This window comes from Chinchilla lanigera, unplaced genomic scaffold (genome assembly GCF_000276665.1).
Source record: "Chinchilla lanigera isolate Chin_1 unplaced genomic scaffold, ChiLan1.0 scaffold00022, whole genome shotgun sequence".
In the NCBI taxonomy this organism is placed as follows: Eukaryota; Metazoa; Chordata; class Mammalia; order Rodentia; family Chinchillidae; genus Chinchilla; species Chinchilla lanigera.
Genome location: NW_004955423.1, coordinates 5,260,313 through 5,286,921, shown reverse-complemented (window position 1 = coordinate 5,286,921; position 26,609 = coordinate 5,260,313). Strand labels below are relative to the sequence as shown.

Here is a 26,609-nt window from a genome sequence, read left to right as displayed (position 1 = left end):
TAGAGTCTGTCTTTTTTTTTTTTTTTGAGACAGGGTCTTGCTATGCAGTTCAGGCTGGCCTTGAGCTCACTTTGTAGCCCAGGCTGGTCTCAAACTCACAATGATCCTCCTGCTTCAGCCTCCCGAGTGCTGGGATTATAGGCATGTGTAACTATGCCTGGCGAGTCTGTCTTTGAACTGTACATTGCTATACATACACAAGGCATAATTTTCATGTTTCCTTTGTTATCACTTATCTGAAGTTTAAAAGTGCCACATTAATGTTACAGTTTAGTTGAATTGAGCAAGAAGGGAATGCCTCCTTCAGCCCATATGTGTATGACTCTACTCCTTGTGCTAATGGTTTCTTCCTTCTCTTTGTACAGTTTACTTGGAGAGTGTAAATCTCTAAAAAGGTGGTTTGCTTTACCTTAGATCCATCAATGAGGACTACTCATTGCCATTGTAGAGATTCCCGCTGGTTGATTGGGCAGCCTTGATGAAAGAAACTAGGATCTGTGTACCTGACGTTGGAATGCATCATACTCTTGGTCAAACTGATGTTCCATCTGCCAAATTTTACCTAAGGTTTGTTCCGTGTCCATCTGTTTACTGGGAGTCATTTGCCTTTTTTTTTTTTTTTAAGACATGGTCTCACTATGCAGTTCAGGGCGACCTTCATCTCACTTTGTAGTCCAGGCTGGTTTTGAACTCTCAATGATCCTCCTGTCTCAGTCTGCTGAGTGCTGGGATTACAGGAGTGCACCACCACACTTTCCTGGGTGGGAGTCATTTGGATTAATAAACTACTAAGTGAGGCCAGTGATTCCTCCAATATTGGCAGAGAGATAAAATGCATCCTTGGTACAAAATTTACACTCTTTTAAGGAAGATGAATATGATTTCCACTTTTGTACTTCATGTTGTCGCAGGCTTTAGGGGCTTATGATAGAAGACTTATTTCCCACCACCTGAAGTGACACTTCTTCCAACATCTATAATTGCTTTAGATATGTGTTAAATCATATGGAGTGACAAGACTGTGCTTTATTCTTTAGGTCTTTAGGGCATGACACATATATCACCCGAATTTTCCATGCCTGCTCTGAGATTCTGTATCTCATTTTGAAGTTGTCTGCTTTCATTTGAGAATCCTTCTCTTAGTAGTTTGGCTTGTTCCTAAAAAAGACAAGTGGAACATGAGTAAACCATGCCTTTGAGTAAATCTCTGCATTTGAGGTAGCTTTCATATTCATTTTTATTTTTTTGCATTTTATTTCTTAGTGAAGTTTTTGTGCCCTTAATTTTTATTATACCTATTTTTTGGGGTGGCTGAATTCTATGTTGCTTCTCTTTGGCGCCCTTTTTCTATGAAACATATTCAGTTATATTTTCTAATATATTGATGTGCTTAAATTACCAATCTTGATTTTCCCTCATTAATTTGAAATAATCTTAGTGGGAATGTCAATCATACTTTTGGGTTCTGTTCTTATCAGTGCATGATGTACTTTTATGCATCGACCTCCAAACATATTATTATGTATAAATGTAGTGGAGACATTGAAATGGAACTTTAAAATTAGGCTGTGAAAGCTATTTCTCCAGATTCTTATGCAGAGAGTGAAAAACTGCACCCACACTCCAGGGGCCAAGAAGGTTTGAACAGATTAGACTTCATCATTTTTTGTGGGCTCACTAGTGGTCCACAGCCTGACTGAACATGCATATTTCCTTCTTTTCATTCTATCTTTCCATAAGTCAAGGCAATTCTGTCTGATGATGGAGGGTGGACTAGCTGCCCTCCCCATTTGGTCTAACTGGGCATAAATTCATCTTTTCATTTGCATTCACCTCCCTGGATTCTCAATGGAAAGCAGGTGAATGAATCCAGATAGTTGAAGCCTAGATTCTAGAAGAAGTTCTACAAGTCATATTTTGTGAGTGTTTTTAGCAGGTGTGATTAAAAAGCACAGTGAACACTTGTGCCAAGTTCCATCCAATAGAAAGGCAGGATTATAAAAGGTTATGCTGTGTCCTCATCCAGTTTTTTTCCCCAAATCTGGTGCTGTGTGACTTCTGGCTCTTCTCCAAAGTCAAAATGCCCATGAAAGGTAAATATTTTGAATCCATTTAGGATTCCCAGGGAGCCATAACAGTAGCAGTAAAGACACTCATGAAAGGAGATTTCCAGAACTTTCTCTGAAAGTGCCAAGAATGATGGGGTAAATGAGAGTTAGTGAGAATATTTTAAGGATGAATAGCAATTTTTTTCACTGTAATATATTTTTAAAATTTAAGCATTCACCATAATTTTGATCACATCTTATAAAAGTTATTTAATGTTTCTGAACTTGTGTTTGTTCTCCTAAAAGTGATAAAATTATTGCACCTTGTGGTCCTACAGAAGAGATATGGCTAAAACATTTTTATGATGCTTAGCAGATAACAGCCGTGATTGACAGAATGATGGATGGTGAGAGAACCGCAAGTAGAAAAAAGTAATGATCAGGCAGACAGCTGACAGGTCAGGCATGGAGACAGGAATTAATATGTATGTTAGCAGCAAGGTCCTTTGGGAGCTTCATGTTCTACTTACCAAACTGAATTTTTGTTATCAGTGAGAAAAGGGAGAAAATGAAAAAAAGAAAAATGGAGAGCTGAGGGTGGGAAAGTTGAATACCTGGAGTTTAAGAGCTAGAACCCTCTGTTGCTCTTCCATGAGCTGGGTCCTCTCTTCCCACTTCTCAATCAGCTGGTTGATATGCTCCTGATAACTCTGATCTTTCTGTTCCAGCAACTCATGATTCCTCTTTTGCATTTCTTCTAACATTTTTGTGGCAGCCTCTGCAACTTCAGCTTTCATATGCTCCACTGAAGAGAACAAGAGAAATGTCAGTGGGCTACCATGTTGGCTCCTCTTCATATGCTTACTTATTGCTGACTGCACAAGGTCTATTCAGAGATGACGTCAGAAGGTAAGAGCATCTTTGCTCTACTAATTCTAGATGAAGCATATCAGATTTACTTTGTCAAAGTACTTATACTTTAAAGAGCTTTTGAAGTCGTGTAGTCCCTTGACTCACTCCTTGCCTTCAATCTCTTTTTCTTTGTCTGTGAGAGTCTGGTCTGTGTGTAGAACGGCATGAGTCATATCCTCCTTGGATTGCAAATATTTCTCATTGAGCATAAAAATAAATAATTATCATAATGTCAGTATGATAAATAATTATCATAATGTCATACCAATCAGTTTTGTGTATGCTAAGCCCTGTCAGTTTGGATGATAACTAAAACTTAGTTGGTAGAGTAGTGAAATGGTAATTTAACAGTCTTCTATTCTTTCATGAATAAGTATTCACAGAACAATTTGTGAAATTATTTCCATTTAAGCTAGAAGTAGTGGCATGTATATATAATCCCAGCTACATAGGAAGCTGAGGCAGCTTCTTTTCAACTTTGTGGCTAGCCTGGCCAAAGTAGTCAAACTTTGTGTTAAAATAAGTTTTTTAGAAAAGTGCTGGGGATGTGACTCAGGGATGAAGCCCTTGCCTAGACTGCTAGGGCCCTTAGTTTAATTCCAAGTACCAGAAAAAATTGTCACTATTTCCCTTTTTAAAAAGTAGGTTCAGTTATTCAATCATGAGTGACAATATAATATTTTAATCAGGATGTACATTCTGTTTCAGTCTTGGAAAGTGGGTTAGGGAGAGTATTACCTTATGAAATAGGAAAAAGATCCTAAAATGCTTTGACTAAAAGGATTATATGTGGACTATATAGTCAAAGTATTTTAGGATTCTTTATTATATATAGACTATATAGTCAACCTGATTAGTCAAATAATCTTCAGGGAACATAAAGCTTAACATCACACTTGTTGATTTTGAAACATTTTAAAACTACAGTAATCTAAACAATATAAGACATAAGAGACAGACATAAAGACCAATGGTTCAGAAAAGAAAGCTCAGAAGCAAACTGTCTCATATAGAGTTAATGGTGATCTGACAAACATGCCAAGGTTGTACAGTGAGAAAAGGACAATTTCTTCGCTAAGGTTATGAGTAAGGTGGATATTTTCACTCAACAGAATGAAGCTAGACACATAGTATACCATACAGAAAATGAATTAGAAATGGATGTAAGATTTAAACCTTAGACCTAAGCCTGTAAAATTGCCTGACTAAAGTACATAATAGCTTTGTGACTGCTATTTTGATTGGATATCGCTTAAATGGCTTTCAGTGCTTCATATGTTGAAATTTCACCCAAACTGTAAGCTATTGAGAGAATGGAAACATCGTCTGACTACAGTGTTTAGAGATAGGGGCTTTTCATCATTTTAAATGAAGAGCATAAGAGTGGAGCCTCAGTGATTAAACCCCAGTGGCTCAAAAAAAAAAAAAAAAAAAAAAAAAGGGAGAGAAAAAAGCACACACACATGCACACTCCCTGTCTGTGGTCATGTGGTGCCTGGTGCCACCTTGGAATCTTCCAACAATAAAGTCACCACCAGTTGGGAATACTTGAACCTTCAGAGCCATGAGCTAGGTAAACCTTTCTTTATAACTCTGTGCTGTAGTTTTATCAGCCACAGAAATGCACTAACACAATGACATTAATATTTGCTGTGGTTTCTCAGATATGGTGTAAACGAAATTATTAAGAAACAAAAAGGAGTACGTGGAATCCAAAAATGTCAGCACAGCAAAGTGAGCAGTCATTAGAGGGAATAGACAATGAACTAAACAAGAGACAATATTTGCACACATTCTATCTGACAAGGGTTTAATCAAACACATAACGAACTCCTACAGCTCAATACTGAAAAGCACAATCTGATTAAAAACATAGACTTGAAGAGATATTTCTTCAAAGAAGGCAGAAGAGTCAAAGAAGTATATCAAAAGATACTCACCTTTATTCATCATCACCTAGGAAATGCAGTTATAACAATGATATATCACCTCATTCATTTGGATAATGATTACTCAAAAATCTAAACATGCAAGTGTTTATAAGGATTTGGGGAACCTGGAAACTTTTTGCATTGCTGTTGAGAATGTAAAACTGTGTAGCTGCTCTTGCAAAAAGTATGAAGTTCTTTTAAAAGTTGTAAAGACAAGTACTGTATGATTCACCTACCCTACTTCTTTATATTTACCTAAAACAATTAAAAATCAGGATTTTGAAGAACTATTTGCAATAGTTTCTTCTCAAAATCCTGTCCATTTTAAGACAAAAACGTACTAGAATCTTCTTTGATATACATACACATACATATATCTCTTCTACTCATGGTGGGCCAAAGTGATTTCAAGGCTCAGCCACAGGGCAAGGACAAGCAACTGTCCAGCAGGAAGGAGCTGCAAATTTGTGAAAAACAATGTGACATTTATAGTCACTCCCTTAAGAAAATGGATGGAACCAATGGGAAGAAAAGGAAGGTGTAAAGGAGAGTAATGCAGGTCTTCGTATAATCAAGAAAAGTTAAATGTATGTATAAGGATATCACACTGAAACCTAATATTTTGCAAAATTGTACAGAGATAGAATCTATTCTTGGTGCAAAATTTACAATCATTTAAGGAAGATGAAGTTGACTTGAAGTATTGTACTCCATGTCTTTGCAGGTTTTTGTGGTTATAAGACTTAAGTAGTGTGCACTGAAATGGGCCTTGCTCCAAAATCTAAAGTTGCTTTAGCTATGCCTTGAATAGATAAGAGTGTCTGGAATGCATGTTTTCTTAGGTCTTTAGAGTATGACACATCCACTACCTGTGTTATCCATGTTTTCCTTGAGCTGCTTTATCTCCAAAGGCAGTTGTTCAATCACATATCGCAATACTTCACTTAGTAGATTGATTTGTTCCTAAAAAGACAAATGAAGTATGAATAACTTCTGACAAACCACAACTGGTCAGAAGAGACAAAGATCACTACATATTGGTAAATGGAACAATTTACCAGGAAGATATAACAATTATAAATAGGCAGACACCGAATATTGATGCACCTAATTCAGGAAAGCAAAAACTCCTTGACAAGAAGGGGCAGAAAGATACCACAACAACTATTGTGGAGGATTTCAATACCCTATCCTCACAAATAGATAAGTAAACCAGGCAAAAAATTAATAAAGAACTATCAGAGTCTATCTACATCATAGAACAAATGGATTTACAGATAGCTATAGAGAGTCTCATCCAATGACAGCACAGTATACATTCTTCTCAGCAGTTCATAGAATGTTTTCAATATAAATTATATTTTAGGCATGAAAGCATGTCAAAATTAACACAAGAGAATTGTAATAATCTGTTTCTTGTCAGATGACAATCGAATGAAACTAGAATACATTGAAAGAAACCACAGAAACTATCCAAACACATGCAGATTAAATAATATACACTAGAGTAATCATTGGGCCACAGAAAAAAATGAGGGAAAGAAATTTAAAAGTGCTAATTGAATGATAATGTGAATCTAACATAACAGAGTCTACGGGACACAAAGAAAGCGGAGCTAAGAAAGAAGTTGTTAGTTATGAGTGCCTACTTTAGAAAAATAGAGAGATCTCCAATAAACAGCCTGAGGCTATCTCAAGAAGTATTGTGCTTGGCATCTACTGGATGGATTCAAGCAGACCACCCAAATGCAGTTATACCCAGATAGGAAGGCAGAGGTTCCCTAGGCGTGCATATTTTCTGCTTGTAGTTGACAAAGCCCTGATTCAGAGGCTAAGACCTTGGGAAGACCGGAACAGAATCCCAGGGTAACCAGACTCAGGGTGTGGTGTAAAAAAGAGAAAACAAGAAAGACTATTTTCAGGAAGTGTTTAAAATCTAGAAGTGGGGGATAAGTAGAGAATAAAAATTGCCTGCGTAAGGACGGCCATGCTAGCCAGGCTAGAGAAAGAAATGAGGTAAGTAGGGTAAGAGGTTACCAAACAGTGATGGGACACTCAGGCTGATCCATGGGGCAAAAGATTCACTGGGGTGGGATGTAATATGGGACAAAGATTCACTGGTAATCACTGTGCTGTAGTCATGAACAAATAGATGACATGCCTGTCCTCGTGTAGTTCACTTCCCAGCAAGTGGAGAGTGACTCTACACATACAAATTAGGTAAATTGGGATCTAAAGAGTCATATGCTAAGGAGACAGGGAACGAATAAAGAGGGCCAAGGATTGATGATCTTAGTTGGAAAGGCACAGTAACATTATCAAAGGGGTCCTGGGAGATGTCCCTAAACAGTTGACATGGGATCAAAGAATCGCAGACTAAGGGTGGAGAGCCTGTAGCTGGAGGGGGAACAATGTTAACGACTCCATCCCCACTCTAGTAGGCAGGTGGCTGTTTCTCTCCAGTGTTTTATTTTGGGTTTTACTAATGGCTGGTGAAGGTGATTGTATTTCCATGCACTTATCTGACACCCATCTATTTCCTTTGGTGAAATGTCTTCTCAGTCCTTCAATCCATTTCTCAGTTGGTATTTTATTTGTTTGTTTTCTTACTGTGAACTCCTCAGAGTCTTTGCATTTCCTGCATGTAAGTCCTTTGTCAGATATGTCATCTGAAGATATTTTCTTTCAGTCTATGGTATATCTTTTATTCTTACGGATATTTTTGCAGAGCAAAATTTGTTTCTCGTGATGAAATCTAATTTATTAAATTTTTCTTTATAATTCAAAAGTACTTTTAAAAACACTGGCTAAACTTAGTTGAGAGATCAATTTATTTTTAATTTAATTTAATTTAATTTTTTTAAGAGATCAATTTAAAGTAAAGTTTTACCCCTGGCTCTGCTCCAAATTGCAGTAGCAACTCAAACTGGGCTATAGTTTAAGTGTTTTTGAAATTATGCTTGGGAGACTTTTTTTAGCCTCTGTGGCTGTTGCCAATGATTTGAAGTTCAGTAGCAAGCAGTGCTGACCTCTTAAAGTCTGATAAGTCAGCATGACGAATAATACGTGTTTCCTTAATTGGTAAACAGACACTAACTCTCATAGTCTGTATTCAAAAGTTTTGGAGCTCTATTGTGTATACTTAAGAAATTCTAAAGATATTATCACTATGAAAAGGATAAAGAAAAATAGTTTAATTACTAAACCCTGATTCTTGGTATTACGCATGATTAAAATCCCAGGGGACTGAATTTTAGAAAAGAACTTGGAACTTTTCAGATAATTCTTAACTTGCTGTTATGGCTTATATCTAGATGTCCCCCAAAGAGTCATGTTTTCATAGGTGCAGTAATTGGGAGGTGGTTGGATCATGGGCATATGATTCTGGAATAAGGTTGTAATAATCCAGTTAGTCCACTGATTAGGATAGCTCTGGATGTGGGTAAAGGGAAGGCCCAATCTGGGTGTGAAGGGCACCAAACAATAGTATTGTAGCCTGAATGGATAAAAAAGGGAAAAGGAGGCTGATGCTTGCTGCTTCCTGCCTGTGTTGCCGTGGGCTGCTTCTCCTCTGTGACGCCCCTTAGAAATACCACCTTGCCTTGGAGCCAGCTGACTATGGATTGAAACTTCTACAAACTTGGAAACCAAAATAAACCTTTTCTCATTTAAATGCAGGATAGGGCATTTTGTTCCAGGAGTAGGAAAGTAAGTAAGACACATGAGGTCCTACTTGTTTTTTCACAACACATTAGTAAGCAAAAACAAAAATAAAAACAAACAAAAAACCCCAAAAAACCCCAACTCAACCAAACCAAAACATAAATCCAAAGAACATGCAAAAGGATGTGGGTTTTGCCCAAATGGTAATTCCACTTAGCTTGTCCAAAAAAAGACTAAGAATTTACCTACATATATTTTCTTTTAGAGTTATACTTGTTTCATAGACAAAATTGTCCCATTTGATATGCTGGGGAAAAATTTGTGGAAATAAAAAAGGTTACATTCTTAGCTCACATCTAACATTTAAGCAGTATTTGCTTTCCTCTCACATTTTCCTTGTAAATTTTGTAACTATTGTCTGTCAAAATTCTGTATTTTATGAGCTTGTCACTTACAGCCTCATAAACTTAACTATGGACTCTAAGTACAATTTAATCTAAGTAAGAATTAAAATTCTAAGCCATTTTGTTAATGAAATTTGCCTAAGTCCTTGTTTCCCCGTTGCTTGGGGTGGAACACTGGGCCTTCTCATTGCACTATATCACTGGCCATTTTTAAAGTTTTTTGTTTTGAGATAGGATCTCAGTCATTACAAAACTATACTGCCCAAACTAGGTTTGAATTTTCAACCCTTGCGATCTTCAGAGTTCTGGGACGGCAGACATGCTCAACTTTACACAGCTTTTTAAAAAGGTTTAAACATTTATTTCAATCATTTATCATTTACCCCCTATATGGGACTTGATTGACCAGCAGGACAGAAACAAAGAAAGTAAAATTTCTATCTTAACAGCAAGGAATCCAACCACACATGGTTAATCAGTTACACATTCAGAGAGGAAGAGCAGGGTGACGTGGCACACACCTGTGATCCTAACACTTGAGAGGTTGAGGCAGGAGGATTGCCATGAGTTTGAGGCCAGCTTGAACTACATAGTGAGACCCTATCTCACCAAATAAACAAACAAATAAAAAAAACCAACAGAGGAAAAAGAGTGTGTGTAGTGACAAGTGAACTGGAAGTTCAGTATGGAGTCACTTGTGTTTCCTGAAGTCACAGTAAACAGCCACAGGTAAGGAAAGGGTTTTGCTCATGATTGCTTAAAAGCAAAAGTATTTCCAGTAAGTGGAGCTACTGACTATTCTCTGACTTCGTCTTATGTTTGCATTTGGCTCCACAGTCACTAATGGGACTTTTGTCAGCTCAAGCACTGAACTCCTTCTACTTACGCTCCAAATGATTTCTGAGTGGATAAAACCACCCAGATGGCAGGGCACCCAAGTCCCCTAAGATAGAGGAAAAGAGCAGACCAGGGGGACGTTGAAAGGCAATCTTGAAAGAGAGTTTCAAAGTTAAAATCTTAAAACTAAGCTATTTCTCTAACTTCCTCATTCCCACTTCTGGCACCAAGAAGGCTTCAGCAGAAGCCAACTTCCAACAGTTTTCTGGGCCCAGTGGCAGCCCATTAAATAGCTGAATTTAATTTCATTTTGGCTTTTGTTCTATCCCTGCTATGAATTAAAGTACTTCCATCCAGCGGATGAAAGCAGGCTAGCTGTCCTGCCAATTTAGCCAAATTGTGAATAAACACATGTTCTGTTTGATTGGCACTCCTATGCTCTCAATGTTAAATGGCGAATTGAATCCCAATAGTTGGGCTCAGAATCAAAGCTCTGGTAGGGTCCCCAGTCACATATATATGTAACACAGAAATGAAATGGTCTCAAATTCAGACAAGTGTCTTGATCTTAGTTCAGGACATTTAACTGAAGCCCACACAGCTTGGTACAGGAGTAACAGATGATGGGCATGCAAATCAGAGCCCCAGGTTATTTCTGCACATGACTGCCAAGTGAACAGAGAATGGGACCAAGCTGAGAAAACAGGCAGTAGTGTGCAAAGGTTGATGAGATTTTGCTCACAAAAATCCTTGTAGAGTTAAAGTCCTAACAGATTGGACTGACAAAATCATGTTATAAAGACAAGTATTTCATCAACTGGGTGATCTAAAGGAGGCTTTTCTGAGCCTGTATTTCTCATAAGAGGGAAATTTTTTTTTTTTTTTTTTTTTTTTTTTTTTACATATTGCTAGGTAAGAGATGCAGCAGATAAAACATTTTTATGATGCTTAGTGGACAAAGCTGCCATGAATCAAAGAATATACTTACTGACGGGGCAGCACTGAAAATATTTTGTAAATGTATGTGTGTTTGTTGTTATGTTTTCATTCTTTTATCTTTAAAATAAAAAAATATATGTTCAAAAAGCATGAGAATCAGTGGCAAAAGCGCCTGCTTGGCAAGCGCAAGGTCGTGAGTTCGGTTCCCGGTACCGGAGAAAAACCAAAAAAAAAAAAAAAGCATGAGAATGAGACGGGGCAGCACACAGGTGAGGCAAGCACACAGCAGTCAGGATGTACAAGATCCTTTTGGGGCCTTCATGGTCTCCTTGCCAATTTTAGTGATGAGGGAGAATGGACAGAAAAGGAAAACCAGAAAGTTAAAGATGGTTCAGCGGATACCTGGAGTTTAACATCTAGAGTCTCCATTTGCTCTTTTAGCAGCTGGGCCCTCTCCTTTGCCTTCGTCTTAGTCAGCTGGTTGATATGCTCCTGATGGCTCTTCTCTTTCTGCTCTCGCATCTCCTGATTCCTCTTTTGCCTTTCCTCCTGCATTTTTGCAGCAGCCTCTTCAGATTCAGCTTTCACACGTTCCACTGAAAGGAATGAGAGAAAGGGCTACGGGTTACTACGTGGCCTCGCGTCCTTCCTCTTTATATGTTTATTGTTGCTGCTGACTGTGTGGGAATATAAGATACATCTTTGCTTTTTTTGATCCAGTTTAAGACTACCACATATACGTAAATTATTTAAACTTTTAAGAGATTTTGAGGTCATGTATCCTCTTCACTTACTCCTCACCTTCGAATTTCTTTTCTTTCTCTTTGAGAGTTTTGTCTGCCCATAGAATGACCAGACTCACATCCTCCTTGGACTGCAAATATTCCTGCAGAACCTCTTCAGCCTTCCAAACCAAAGAACACAGGGTTAAGAGTAGGAAAAGACTGTAAGCATTCATTTCTGACTTTTGCCTACCAACTTTTTGTCTAGGAACTGTCGCTCCTAGGTCTGGGGGATCCTGGTGGCCAAGATTCTCTGTTACCAAGAATGGACACATGCTCCAGGCTTGCCAGTAAGACCCCCTGTCCATGTCCCAAGAATGTTCTTTATAGGAAGCTTGAGGGAAAAGAGACTTGTGTTGTTTTAGACTGAAGGCACTAAGTTTAAAGTTAATGGTGCTATGATCTCTACAGTGTGCTAAAGAATGAAGCCTTCCTGGAGACAACAGATCAGAGAAGGAAGTGGAAGGAGGAAGAAAGCTAAGGAAATGTGGGTCAGGAGGGTAACAGGCAGGAAAAAAGGTGACAACTCAGCTGTTATTTGGGTGTGCACTCTCTGAGGAGTACCTAGGGCATAGGCGTCTCATGGGTGTTACTGATAAAAGTGCGAGTGTGGTGCAGACAGTAAGGCACATCACTGAGTAGTTAAGGTTGGTCACAGTGATGCAGGAAACCAGCACAACAACACAGGTAAAGGTTGTTTACCTGTATCCCCTTCCTGGGTTCTTCTTGGTACTTTTTCTTCAGGTTTTGTACCTTCTGAATAAGGAGACGGTAGCCCCCTGGTTTAGAATAAGTTCCTTGATTCACCTCTGCTTCTAGGGGACTGAAAATATCCTGAAGTAAAGCTAAACAGTGATTTGAAGATGCTTCCATATTCTGTTCACAAAAGTCATCTCGCCTTTTTTCTAGCTGGGCCTTTAATGCAAAAATAAGAAATAAAAAATAACCAGGGAGAGACAATATTTTGTTGTCAGAGTTTCTGAGAACACTTGTCAAAAAGATTATGACCCTAACTTTTTACTAAAGTTTCTTTGTAAACTTGAACCTTAATAAAGTTCAATATCTGAGCAGAGATTGTTAGCATTATGCCATACTTTAGAAGCAAACTTCTAAGTTTTCAGATTATATCAGTGATTTTTTTTTTTTTTTTTTTTTTTGTCTTTTTGAGACAGGATCTTGCTCTGTAGTTTAGGCTAGCCTTGAGCTCACTTTGTAATCCAGGTTGGTCTTGAACTTGAAAAGATCCTCCTGCCTCACCCTCCTGTGTCCTGGGATTACAGGTGTGAGTCACCATGCTCTGTCTTAGACCAATTATTGCACATGGAATAAATGTACCTCAAAATAAGCCTGCATTAGGTAACTTAGAATAATATTTTCTTTGCTTCTTTCTTGAATATCAAACTAATGTGATAACAGTGTAGATGTAATATGATTAGAAGTCCTGATTAGTAATTTTATGCATTTAGTTATAATAACAGGAAGATTATTAACTAATCGTGAAAGAAAAAAGTTTTAAAACTTTGAGTCCATAATAATAAAATTGTTACTTTTTACTATTATGATTATCCACAGGTACCTAATACCTTTTCAAAATTTGGGAATAATTTCCCTTATCAAAATATGTACTTATTTCATTTCCTTGTAGTACTTTGTCTTCTCTAATCCAAATCAACATACTCTTGAGATAAAAGTTACTTACTGCCAATTGCTTTTGACATTCTTGGTCAACATCTTTGAAAGAATGGTTGATGAAGATCTGAATGGCCTCCCTCTCACAGGCCCTGTGCAGGTCCAGCAGCTCCTGAAGTGTGTCTGTGGGCAGCTGCACCTTCTGGCCCATCTGCTGGTCATAGTGTTCTAAGGCTGTCCTCATTGCAGCTGAGTTCTCTGTCTGGGCCAAGGCCTGGACTGTTTTCTCCATGCAGGGCAGATCCCCACTGCTGATGGCAGTGACATAGGTCTGCACCAGGCTCTCTAGATCTGCATAGAGAGAGCAGGTGATGATGCTTGTTATAGGCAGACTGGAAAAATTCTCCATTGTATGTAATTGTGAACATGTCATTTACCTCCTATTTGGCTCAATGTGTCATTGGTGTAATTACCAGTGTACTTGGTAATGCATGAAATATATGGCACCTCAGCTCTGGCCAGACATATTGAGTTTGCCCTTTCTCTTCAGAAGGACTCCTAGGTGATGTGTACCTACAGGAAGAATTGAGATTCCTGGATATATACTGTATAGGACTGTTTATTAGAATTTCTCATCCATTTATCTCTACCCACCATTAGGACTAGATCTCTGTCTCTTTCCATTATATCTGTATCATCCCTCCTGTGAACAGTTAGCACTTAATCACTATTTATAGAACAAGAAATGCAATCACAATCAAAAGCTATTACCATTTGGTTTATTAAAGTAAGCAGCAGCATTCAAGAGAATACAATAGTCGGGGCTGGGGATTTAGCTCAGTGGCACAGCGCCTGCCTGGCAAGCGCAAGGTCGTAAGTTCAATTCCTGGTACCGGAAGAAAAACAAACCAAAAAAAAAAAAAAAAAGAGAGAATACAATAGTCATTAGGCACATGAGGATATGGGCCTTTGAAATATAGCCATGAGATCTATTTTAATTTTTTTCATTTAAATTAATTTACCTTTAAATTTAAATAATCATTTTTTTTTAGTGGCTACCATATTGCAGATTGCAACTCTAATTTACTTAAGGAATTTTAAAGCAGTAATTTTTTTTTTTCCTTTAGGCTTTTCCTCTTTTTTCCCATCAAGATATGTGATTAACAAAATTTATTAGAAAAGTTGAGGCCATCTAAAATGTAATGGAAGAGTGGTACATTTGCAAACTTGAAACTGGATTCATTTTTTTTTTCTTGTTCCTCAGTCTTATGAATGAGTGAAACTAGGGAAGGGTACTCACAAGGTCCATTGACCTGGATGCCTCCTGGAAGAGTTTTAGTCCTGGAATAGCTGAAGATGTAAGAACAGAATTCTGCAACTTGCTCCACGAATTCAGAATCCTGCTTAACATTATGCAGTGTTTCGAGCTGGGCCAGCTGCTTTCCATGAGTGGGTCTATCGAAGATAAAGCATTTCCTCTTTGGGAAGAACTCTCGGATGCAGAGTCGGGGGAGATTATAATTTTTAAGTTTCTCATCAGTACCTGTAAGAAGTAAAAAGGGATTCACCAACTGTAGGGATTTGTAAACATTTTTTGTAAATAGTACATATTTTCAGCTTTTCAAGCCAGATAGCTTCTTTCCTCTGCACTCAACTCACTGACTGTGGCCTGCCAACATCTGCAGACAATATGTAAATGAATGGGCTCAGTGTTTTTCTAATACTATCTATTTCAGGACAGGAGACAGGGTCTCATTAGCTAGCATTTGTCTGTAGGCCATACTCTTCCAAAACTTCAGTTATTACACTTGGGCTATGACACTGCTTTAATCTGTTTTCTTGAAGTATACATTCATTGTACACCACATTCTTTGGATAAATGCAGAATCACAAATGACAAGCACCAAGAGAAATTTAAATTAAGCATAGCAAAGGTGAAAGACTGAAACTTGTCTCTGAACTGGGGAGAAAGTATTTTAAAATTGAATCTATTAATTCAGATATTAAGCATTAATTTCCAGGTGTAGGTAGGTAGAAGTAATAGAAAGCTCTAAATGTAAAAAAAGTATAATTAGAAAAGTGTAAGTTGATAATTTGTAGCATTTAGATGTTCCCAGTTACCCATTATCCATCCATATTACCTTGCTTTAGCTTCAGGGAATTCTCAAGGTAGATGTCTGGAGAGATGGAACCTCCATCTTTTTCTAATAGTAGGGAGAAATCTCTCAGTGTCCACACAAAGTCTGGGAAGAAGCTCACAAAGTCAGCTGAGTTTTGAACTTCACTTGTGTTGGGTGCGGACTTTGCTCTGATTCGGTCTGTCAGTCCAGTCACATAGCTGAGGTGCTAACTAAGGAAAACTGACAAAAGTAACAAGGCCCTTCATCCCATATGAGTTGGACAAATCCACAAACTTTTATTTTATCTTTGTTCTTAGCCTAAGTGTCATTTCTTTAGTAGTACATGAGTGTTTCCGGACTTGAATTATTGCTTATGTTTTCTCTTTTTGGGTTGGCTGCACCAGGGTCTAGAGCCATGTGGCTAGTTCACTCACACAGGTCTGTCCTGGACTACACAAAGGATACTGCAGTTGGTCCATGGCCTGCTGGTTGATGGCTCCCATGCTGTTATACACAAAGGTGCTGCTCAGAAGTATGGCCAGAGTGAAGATCTGGGAGTCATTCTGATTGTCACCCTGGAAGTCAGAACACATTTGGGCCAAAAGTACATTATATTCTTGTGTCAGTTTGCAGATCAGCAGCGGCAAAAGTATCATCACTTGGAGCTTTTAGAGTAATTACATAGAAACCTAAATTCAAATATAGGTGTAGTGTATAAGACTTGAACTTGGAATATTTTTTGATGAATGTTTGATTTACACTGATTCTCTTTAGGCTCTCTTATGATTATTGGCAGATAATTAAAAACCAGTCAAGGTTCTTAGGTCTTTTTAAAAAATCATTAAATTTGTTTTAAAAATTATAAAATGCTTCTTATAAAAGAGCACTACATTCTGCATAGTGTTCTGAATGGATGCCAGGGACATGTGGACTATTGTGACTGCCCCCCAAATGTTTACAGTGACCATAGAAAGCAAAGTGTTCACAATAATTGCATGGGGGGGGGAGAATTTTTTTAAAACCACTAAGAAACAATAAAATCCACTCTGCTGCTGTTTTAAGATTTCAACTTTAGCATTTGCACTCCCCCATTTATAAGGAACTAAAATATTACATCTGGTGAACAGCAAAGATTTCATTAATCTCAAATGCAGAACACCTTGAAGAAGGGGAATGTTGGCTTTTTAAATGAAAATAATTTTAAAAAAAGATAGAGAACTCCTTCAGGTTCTTCACTCGTCTTAGAAAAACTTTCCAGACTACTGACTTGCACTATAAGAAAGAAAATATAGCTTGCATTAGAATCCGTCAGCATCTGCAGACAGCTGCACACTGTTCTGCAGCCAATACTGGGCGTTCTGTGTCTGGCCCTGTGTTCCTGTAATGATAATGATTCAATCTTTGGATCCTTCTAAAGGTTTTAATTTTGATAGATATTTCCAATTCAAGATAGATTTGTTTATTCTATTGACCACCTTTGCCAGTAATAGATCCAGCCAAATCTTTGGGATAGTGACTTTTGCAGTAATAATAAGTCCACCAAGATCTCTATATGTGCCACGACCCCTGCATAGGGATAATCATATCCAGGGCCACCCTGTGGTTCATGTGCCATCTGCCATTGTGATGGGCTCCATGCATCTATTGCAGAGTCCCAAGTTTCATCAGCACTGAACCAAACCACGCCATTGTAGTGGTCTCTGGGTCTCCCTCTTCTATAATAGGCCATTAGATCTCCACCTCTAGGTGGTGGTGGTAGTGGTGAAAGCAGCAGGTTTGGAGTTCTGCTAGCATCCTGACCATCTCAACCAGGAGAGGGTAGTGGTCCCTGTTGAGGGCTCATGTCATCATAATCTTTTCCAGAGGGATGCAGGGGACACTCAGCCTGACCAAGAGGCATTCTGTCAAAACCACCGCTTCCCCGAATGGGAAATCCTACAGACTGTCCACGGTGGTCATCAAACCTCATGGTAAAACCACCATAATTGTAAGTTTCATTTTTGTAAAAATTAGGATCATAATGTTGCACATGTCTTTTGATGGGAGACTCAGCTATAAGGTCAAGGGCAATCTTTACGCACTCTACAACCCTATCAAGCTTTCCTCCAATAAGACAAACTGTCAGTGGAATGAGGACAGTGTTCTTAGAAAAGCTTGATTGTTATCTGAGTGTTCTCTCAAAGTTCTTTGACTTTAGTACCTTTGACCCCAATAATTCCCCCTGCCATACTTTGATGAATTAACAGTCTCAACTCTCAGTTAAAGTCACTTCCTTTGTAGTGTTGGTAATGTAAGCATTCCACAACGTCAGATCTGAGTGGGAGCTGGCTGCTGGCAGTGGGTGATGGCAACTGCAGGCCCTCTTCCAGTATAGAGACAATTTTCTTTAGAATTTCTCCAACTGTTTCAATATCAGCACCGAGAATGTATGCTCAAGGCCACTGCTATCTGGTACTGAAACACTGACACTGTAGTCTGTATGGAAAGCCTTAATATTCTTGCCTCCTTTTCCAATCCCTGCCGCAGCAATCTTGCCCTGAAGGAGCATTTGTAACTCAACCATCTCATGATGGTTTCTCGGTCTTTTAAATGCTTCTGGATCTTCTGCAGGAGATATACCAAATTCACTATTGATTTCAGTGTTGGGGAAGATTTCCTCTGACTGCTCAGTTTCCACTTGCTTATATAAATGGACACACCATTCAGTTATACTATAGCTTTGCAGAGCAAAACTGTAGTGTTCTGGTCAGGACCAACAACTGACACACCAACATTGCAGTAGCCATGCGAGCCTGCCTTATTTCACTGGTGTGCTCCTAGATGGTCAGAGCTAGGCAGAGAGCAAGTGAAGCTAGGTTTGTAGGTCTTAAAGACAATTTAAAAATTTCTTGTTTTTTAATAGCAAAATTTATTTATAAGAGAAGTAGTAGACCCTGATGTAGTGATGCATGCTTGTAATCCTACCTACATGTGAGGCTGAAACAGGAGAAATGTAAGTTCAGTGCCAGTCTAGGCAATTTAGTGAAAACCTTCTTCAAAATAAAAAAAAAAATAAGCAAATAAGAGGCTAGGGACATAAGTTTAACTTTTCCATCCCTTGGACTGCTTAAATAAATAAATAAATAAATGTGTGTGTTCATGATTCTTGTAGCTCTTTTATAGCAATTATTATATACCAGAAATATTATCTTATTACATAATCAGAACAATACTAGGAGGTACATGTAAAGCTATTACATGTATTTGACACATCAGAAACCTGAAGCTAAAAGAAGTCAAATTATTTTCATAAGTGCACCAAGTTAGAACCAGGATTCTAATTTAAAAATACACTCACCAGGCTTCAACTCCTAAATCCTTAAAGTATGCGGTATTATAAGACTCTTGACACCAAGTATATTTGTGTTTTAGTTTTTCATACAGGATAACGTGCTTTGTTTATACATTTTGGTTGATACTTAGAACATCATATTAACCATGTGGCTTTCCTGCTAGGACTCTGTTTTAGTAACATTTTTCTGATTTCTGGTTGCTAAACTTAGTCTGCTCAGTGTAAGCAAAAAATGAAAAGATATATTAATTTAAGTAGAATCTTTTAAATACTTAAAAAGTGCTTATTGTAGAGTATATTCAAAGTCAAGGAGCTCATCCAAAATCGAGTCCTCATCCTTACTTTCTCAACATCTCCCAGGCCCTCGGTGTCAAGCAGAACTAGAGTCTGGTTTGGCTTCTTGGGATGAGGCACACACCACATCCAGATTCCTTTGGTGTGAGCCTGCGCTGTGGATCCCAGAGAGAAGCCTGCAAAACACCGGTGAGATGCAATGTGTGAGTTTTAATAGCAGGTGTGTCTGAAACTGAGATAAACTTTGGCATAATCAAGGTTAGGAGTGAGCCCTGAAGTTACAGCAAGTATTGATCTAGTTACAGTCAGAAATTATAACAATAGATTGCCCATTAGAAGAAAAAAATCCCATAATTTTATAACAGAATGCATTCATCAGCCCAGTGTGATGGGGCTTTGCCCGTATAATCTCAGTTATACACAAGCCTGATGTACTAGGATCACCATTTCAAATTCAGCCTGGTCCATGTAGTGAGACTTTATCTCAAAACAAAAATTTAAAAAGGCCTAGGAACATAGCTTAGTGATAGAAAGCTTCTCTAAAATGAGGCTCAGTTCCCAGTACTACAAAAACAGAAACAAATAAAATAAACAAAGGTTGGAGATATAGCTCAGTCCTTGCAGGGTTGAATGCTTAGTACTGCAAAAATAGTCAACAAACTAGAATTAGAAGGAAACTACATGAGCTCAATGGAGTCCAGATATGGAAATTCCCAGCCATTGTTATATTCGACAGTAAAAGACTGAAAGCTTATCGTCCAAGATCAGACACAAATAAAATGGTGTCTACTTTGGCTGGTTGTGTTTAACATTGTTTTGGAAGACCTACCCAAAATAGGCAAGAAAAAAGAAGTAGAAACCATCAAAATTTTGAAAGAATAAGTAAAATTATCTTTGTGAACAGATGATGTGGTCTCAGATATGAAAAATATTAATTATTTGAAATCTTGTTAATCCTAAAAAATGAATTCAGCTATGTTACTGCATATACATCAACATGCAGATGTCATTTGCATTTCTATACACCAAAAGTGAACAATTTGAGTAGGAAATTCAGAAAACAATCCTATTTATATGTGCATCAAAATAATAAACTACTTGGGGATAAAGAACGCCAATTATAGTCTTAGGACTTAGATACTGAAGAGTACAGATCATTGTTTTACAAACTGAAGAAGATTCAAATAATATGAAAAAAATCCCATGTTGATATAAAGGAAGAAAAAATATATATACAGAGTATATATAGAATATACAGAATATAGGATATATAATACATTTATTATTTTTTGAGGCAGGTTCTCACTGTACAGTTCAGGCTGGCCTTGAACTCATAGCAGTCTTCTTCCTTCAGCCTCCTAAATGCTGAGATTACAGGAGTGAGCGACCATGCCCAGCTCTGACTTAATATTCTTAATACTTTATTACTTTCCAAAGTGATATATAGATTTAATGCATCTCTATCAGAACTCCCAATGAATGTCTTGTAGAAAAATTTAACCTAATTTTTGTACAACATGTCTAGACACTGCAAAGTAGTAAAAACCCAAATCTTTAAAAGGAAGTACAAATTTGGAGGAGGCCCACTTTCAGTATTCTCATAGCGCAAAACTGGTAAACAAAACAGTGTGGAAGCAGCATGAAGACTCACATACAGAACAGTAAAATAACAGGAAGAGCCCAGGAATTAGCTTGTACATTTGGGCAAATGATTTTCAGTTACCATGCCCATGGAAAGATGCTGAACGTTAATAGCCATTTAGGAAAATATAAGTTGAAACCATAATATACTACCTCATCCACAGCAGAACCACCACTCTAAAAAAAAATGAACAAACAAAAGCAAACAAAAACTAACAAATATTTGCATAATGTTCAGAAATTAAAACATTTGTGCATTTCCTGTGGGAACATAAAATGATGCATTCAATCAGGAAATTGGAGTAGTGATTCCTCAAAAATTAAATAGAATTACCATTTGAGCCAGCAATACCACCCTTGGGAAGACCCCCAACCCTTGAAAAATTTCAAGCACTGACTTGAACTGATATTTTTATACTTACATGCATATCACCATTATTCCTAATGGCCAAAAGGTGAAAGAAAACTACCTGTTCATTCATGGATGAGTGGATAAAGAAATTGATATACACTTATTGAGCTTTAAATGCAAAGGACATTTGACACAGGCCACAACATTGATGAATCTTGAAGACATCATGTTAGGTCATGAAATGACAGTTTTTGTATGATGTCATTTATATGCTGTTCATAGAACTGTCAAATGTGTAGAGACGGTGTACAGAGGTGGTGGTGAGGTGGATGTATAGGGAGTTGTTTAAAGGATGCAGAGCTTTTTGGAGCTCATTTGAGAGATGGAGGGAGGTGATGGCTACAGAAAAATGTAAATTTACTTAATGATGTAGAAGTGCACATTTAAAAGATTTAAAAGTTGTAAATTATGTATATTTTAAATAATAAAAAAGAATATGGAATACAAGTTGAGGTTTTTTTTTTTTTTTTTTTTTTTTTTGGTAGTGGTGGTGCTGGGGACTAAACTTAAGGCTTCAAAGCATACAAGGCAAGCATTCTGATACTGAGCAAAAGCCCAGCCTCAAAGCTTTTCTTAACCTTAAAAATCCATGAAAACTTGCACTTCCAGCACAAATGTTTTAATAAGCATCTTATAGCATATTACTGTCTACATTAATTACTCATATTACTGCCTTCCTTCTTCTAGAAAAGGATTATGATTCTAAAAGGAATTGGAGGCATAGTGGGTGGGGATTGGTGGTGAGCTTTCATTCCCTAGAGAGAGGGGATAACAGATAAAAAGTCCACCTATGAGTGGCAGATTAGCTTGCAGTATTCTTTTCTGGCTCTACTTGTCCCCGCCGAGCTCACATGCAGGATGCTGGCAGTGTGGATGGAGAGAGGGCTCAGCAGATTCTTGCTGGCGGCACTCACCCTCTTTCTCTCCAGCCAGCTTGTTCATCAGGTAGGATTTGCCTGTGTGGTAGAGGCCCACGATGGCAACCACTACAACAGGCTGGGTGACAGCAGACAGGATCTTCAGAGCTTCCTGATTCACCTTCAGCTGCCCTTCAGTGTTCTCAATGAGGCACACTGGGGCTTGCATGTGGGTCTGAGAGGCCATGTCCAGTGTGTGTTCTGGTCTGCAAGGGCAGGGGTGGGAAGAATCAGAATTTCTAGTCTTTGTACTAAGAAATTGGATACATAACATTCTCCAGCATGAACAAACAAGTACTGTGTGCACTGACAAGACCCATGAGGAAAAATTCAGATAATCTTCAGAAAGTTTGAAAATATTATTGAAGTAGTTCATTTAAAAAATGACTTAAATAGTTCATTTAAAAAATGTCTTAAAATTATTTTTTTAAAAAATGACTTAAACATTATATATGTTGATATATCAGATAAAATTTTTTCAACATTTCACTATTCTCAATACCAAAATCATCCAGTTAATTTATTGTGAATATTTTTTTTTGGATTCTCACTAAAAATTTACACAAGACATGAAATGGAAAAACAGGATAGGATTTAGAGAATTTCTTTTTCATCCTGGGTATAAGTAAGAATTTGAACAATTATTTATTCATCCATTCTTATAATGAATAAAGACCCCAATGAATAAATGATTCATGGCTTGATGTATGTCATTTGGAGAATTCCCAGAGATTTTAGTATGCTCTTTCTTCCTGCCCCGAGTGGTTAGGCTCATTTTACTGGAATGAGGATGCACAGAATTTCTAACACTGTCTTTGCAGAAGGGAGTTTTTTCTTTTAGTGTTATGAAAATACCTGGCCATGGGTGCCCATAGGCAGGGACCTATCCAAGTACATGGGAGGAGCATAAGCAAGGGCAATGCCTGACTGGAGCTACCCAAGTTTCATAGTGAGTGAGCCTGAACTCAGAGAGGTGTGAGTGAACAATTGCAAATACTAGATGATGCTAAAAATGACAATGAAGTAAGGATTAGGAAATCAGGAAGCAGATCATGCTAGCTAGTTAAGTACTTGCTCAAAGAAAATATATTTCCTGCAATATTCTTTTACATTTTGTGCTTTTTTGGTCCCTGGTTAGTAGAGAAGAAGAAGGAGAAATAGGAAAAGGAGGAGGAGAAGGAGTGGACGAGGTGGACCATAAGGAGCTGATCACGGGAGAGAGAATTTAGACAAGAGGTGATGAATGGAGTTACAGCCCACCCAGGAATTCAGGGGAGGAATTTCTTTCTTGTTTATTTGGTGCTCCTAAATTTCTTCAGATGTTCTTTGTCATGGAAATTTCTTATTTCTCCACCAGTTTTGAAAGATAGTTTTGCAGGGTATATCAATCTGGGTTGAAGGCTGTTTTCCCTTAGAATTTGAAACACTTTACTCTGAGCTCTCCTTAACTTTAGGGTTTGTGCTGAGAAGTAAGTTGTAATTCTGATGGGCTTTCCTTTATAGGTAATTTGTTTTCCTTTTCCTAACAGCTTTTAAGGTCTATTCTTGTGTTGAATTTCCAGAATCTTGATTATGATATGCCTGGCTATAGACTCCTTTTGATTGTGGCTAATTAGAGTTCTATATGCCTCAGTTACTGTATGTCAACTTCTTTTTCCCTAGCAGGGAAGCTTTCTGCCATGAGGTCTGTGAACACTTTTTAAAAAATGTCATTTGTGCTATCTCCTGCTTTCTTATTGACTCCAATCAATCTTATGTTTTTCTTCTTTGCATTATCTAGCAGGTGCTGGATTGATTTCTCATGGTCCCTTGCTAATTTCAAGAAATCTTTCTGTTCATGATTGCTAACCACAAGCCTTTCTTGCATATCTGAGATTCTGTCCTCACATTTGGCTCATTCTGCTGCAGATATTTGCAGTGAATTTTTTTTTTTTTTTGTCTTTTTGAGACAGGCTTTCACTATGCACTTCAATGAAACTTATATTCTGGATATCTGCTTGAATCTGTTTATGGATTCCATTTCTTTCCTATATTGGACATTCATGGTTTGTATCATTTTTGTAAGATCCTCTTCTTTTATCTGTCTCTGCTCTAGAGTCATTAACTGTGGTTTTAATTATAGACATCAGCTCTGTAGGTATTTGAGGAATTATTTCTGATTTGATTTTTCCTAGAGCTTCCTTCAATTGCTTTGTTGTTACCACTTCTGAGAGGCCAGGTGGGTGTCTTTCAAATTGTCCTACCTCACTATCACCTGGGTTTGTCTTTGGTGAACTGGATGTCTTGGGTTGCATCTTGTTTAAGTGTCTTCTTCTTTTCTTTTCTTTTTTTAGTTTAATTCCTTTAGTGATGCCTGTAAACCACCCCTGGTGGGCTGCTTCCCTGCTAGCACCTAGAACTCTTAGGAAATGACCACCCCTCTGAGGTATCCCCCAGGTGCAACAGGCCCTTAGGCTTTGAATCTCTTGCAAGACCTTACTTCCCCAACCTACAGGACATGAGACGTCACTGCCCACTCGGCCCAGCCACCAGCTCCCTGGCATCAACCAGAGTGTCTTCCATGAGCCACAGTCAACTTCAGTCTTAGCATATCAGGAAGAACAGACACCCAGAACAAGCATGTCACTTTTGGCTGAAGTGGCACCATCAGCAATAACAGTAGGAACAAATGACAAACTGAGGCAACCATTATTTTCCCACCATTATCTGTATGATCCAGACCCACAGTTATATAATAAAATGTAAAACAGACCAGAAAATTACATGCAACACACAAGTCCCTAAGATGTCAACTTTATCCTCAGGGATTGAAATTTAAGAAAGGGTTGGGAAAAAATAGAGGTAGAAGAAGAGGAAGAGACTAGAAGCAAAGCTGGAGGACAAAGGGGGATCATGTCAACCTTGGGAACCTGGTGCAGAAGACTGAAGGGAAAGAGAGAAGGAAGATATAAAAAGAACAGAACAGAATCACCACTACAAAGAGGCTAGAAACCACACTTATACTCACACAAAAACAAGATCAAGCAAAGAAAGGGAAAAAAACAAGAACAAAAACAAAACCACAACCGCAATCACAAAAACAACAACAAACTGCAAACAAGAGAGAAAAGAAAATAAAAGTTCACTCCCAGACTTGTCTCTGCTGTCACTAGCAGACAACATGTGGAGACAGGGTCCTGATGCCATCCATGCAGATCCACCTCAGCAAGCCTGCAGTAGCTTTTTGGCAGGGCAGCAGACAGACTCAGGCAGCCTACGCCTTTTGGCTGAGACCAGACCCACTTGGCCTGCAGCCCTCAGCTGCCAGATGGAACCTGCAGGTGATAAACTTCTGAGCTCAGCCAGCAGGCCAATGGCTCTCACCTACAACCAAACCCCGAATCAGTTCCCATCCTCCACCACTCTCATCCACTGTGAAGTGCCCCCCATCCCCATGGAGTCCCCCAAAGTCACTGCAGTCACCAAGCATCTGCAGGCCCAGTTGCTCCTATCATGCAGCAAATCCTACCCTAGGGAGAAGACACCCTTGCCCACTCCTCATCTCCCACTAAAGCCTCTACCCCTTCTCTCTCCATGGGCCTCAACCTGCACCCTAGAACCCTCCTGGCCTGGGACCTGTATTCCTCCCTCCCGTCCTTCCTACCATGCTGCACTCCAGGGTCTGGACAGCAACATCCAGAGTGCCTCCCTCTCTGCTGCTCACTACTCCCCATCCTGGAGCCCCTCCCTTTCTTGAAGGCAGGAAAATTTGTCTGAGTTCATGGGGTTGCATAGGCAGGCAAGGAAGCCATCCTTAGTTCTGTGCTGCAGGAGATTCTATTAGGGGAAGCTGAGGAGTAAAGTACAGGGCCCTGGTTCTGCAGGTGAGACATGCAGAGTGAGTGGGCCCTAAGAAATCACTGAGTCTGCACTACTCCTGGTGGAAGACATTCAGCTTGAAACCAAGATGCATGATTAGGAGGTCAGTGCTTTCATAAGCTACATCTTGCCACCTGCATCTCCTTTCTGTGCTGTCCTCTCCTGCACACAACTGTTTGGGCAATCCTGTCCCTTCCTCAGCTGCAGAAGGAGCAGTTCTGGGCAAACCCAACAGGGACCTTGGTAATTTAATTTTTCCCCAGTCAACACAAAGTCTACAAACAGGAAGTTAAGCTCAGTTCAGCCTCCTGTACTGTGCTGAGCACTTAACTTAATACAAGCCAAGTAGTGGTCCCAGGGAACTTGGTGCTCTGATAAAATATGAATGCCATCTGATGAACTGTCCCAGCTCAGGCTCAGCTTCAGTCTTTCATGATTGTGGTGGTTTTTAAGCAAAGTAACCAGTCCTTTTCAATTCCTTTCCTTCCCTGTCCCAGGCTTAGAGGCTGCAGGTCCCCGAGCAGAGCTTCTCCAGAGCTGGAGAGGCTTCTAGAAGGGATGTCAGTGTCTTACCTGCTCTTCCCCTGGTGTAGGCTCAGGTTAGGTGCAGGTGGATTGACTTTGGACTTCTTGGTCTCTCACTTGGACGTTGAGCTTTTATAGCCTCCTCCAAGGTGTGACACTTCCTGGATGTTTTTGAGTCAGCAAATTCTGATAAATACAAAGAGCCACTGTAAGCGATTTAGAGTCCTGATAATACACAGCCAGGAATGGACTCCTTTTGTTATACGTTGTCTTTCTAGGTCCAGTGCCAACTGACTTACATGAATCCAACTCCCTAAATCTCATAGTAAGCATTCTCCTATAGTTTTCTAGAAACCCAGAGCACAG

General features: G+C 38.8%; 1 protein-coding gene and 1 pseudogene across 1 annotated transcript; both read right to left on the bottom strand.

The window, feature by feature from the left end:
* Window positions 1-1,019: 1,019 nt before the first annotated feature.
* On the bottom strand, window positions 1,020-26,325 carry LOC102023492 (interferon-induced guanylate-binding protein 1-like). The gene is made up of 11 exons (XM_005385355.2): window positions 26,292-26,325; window positions 21,858-22,066; window positions 18,939-19,066; window positions 15,731-15,840; window positions 15,287-15,483; window positions 14,446-14,688; window positions 13,216-13,496; window positions 12,219-12,431; window positions 11,536-11,638; window positions 11,137-11,330; window positions 1,020-1,158 (listed from the first exon to the last, which is right to left on the bottom strand). The coding sequence occupies exons 2-11, from the start codon at window positions 22,045-22,047 to the stop codon at window positions 1,042-1,044; spliced, it is 1,776 nt and encodes a 591-aa protein (XP_005385412.1). The 5' UTR covers window positions 22,048-22,066; window positions 26,292-26,325; the 3' UTR covers window positions 1,020-1,041.
* LOC106148510 lies at window positions 16,564-18,051 on the bottom strand (annotated as a pseudogene).
* Window positions 26,326-26,609: the final 284 nt, after the last annotated feature.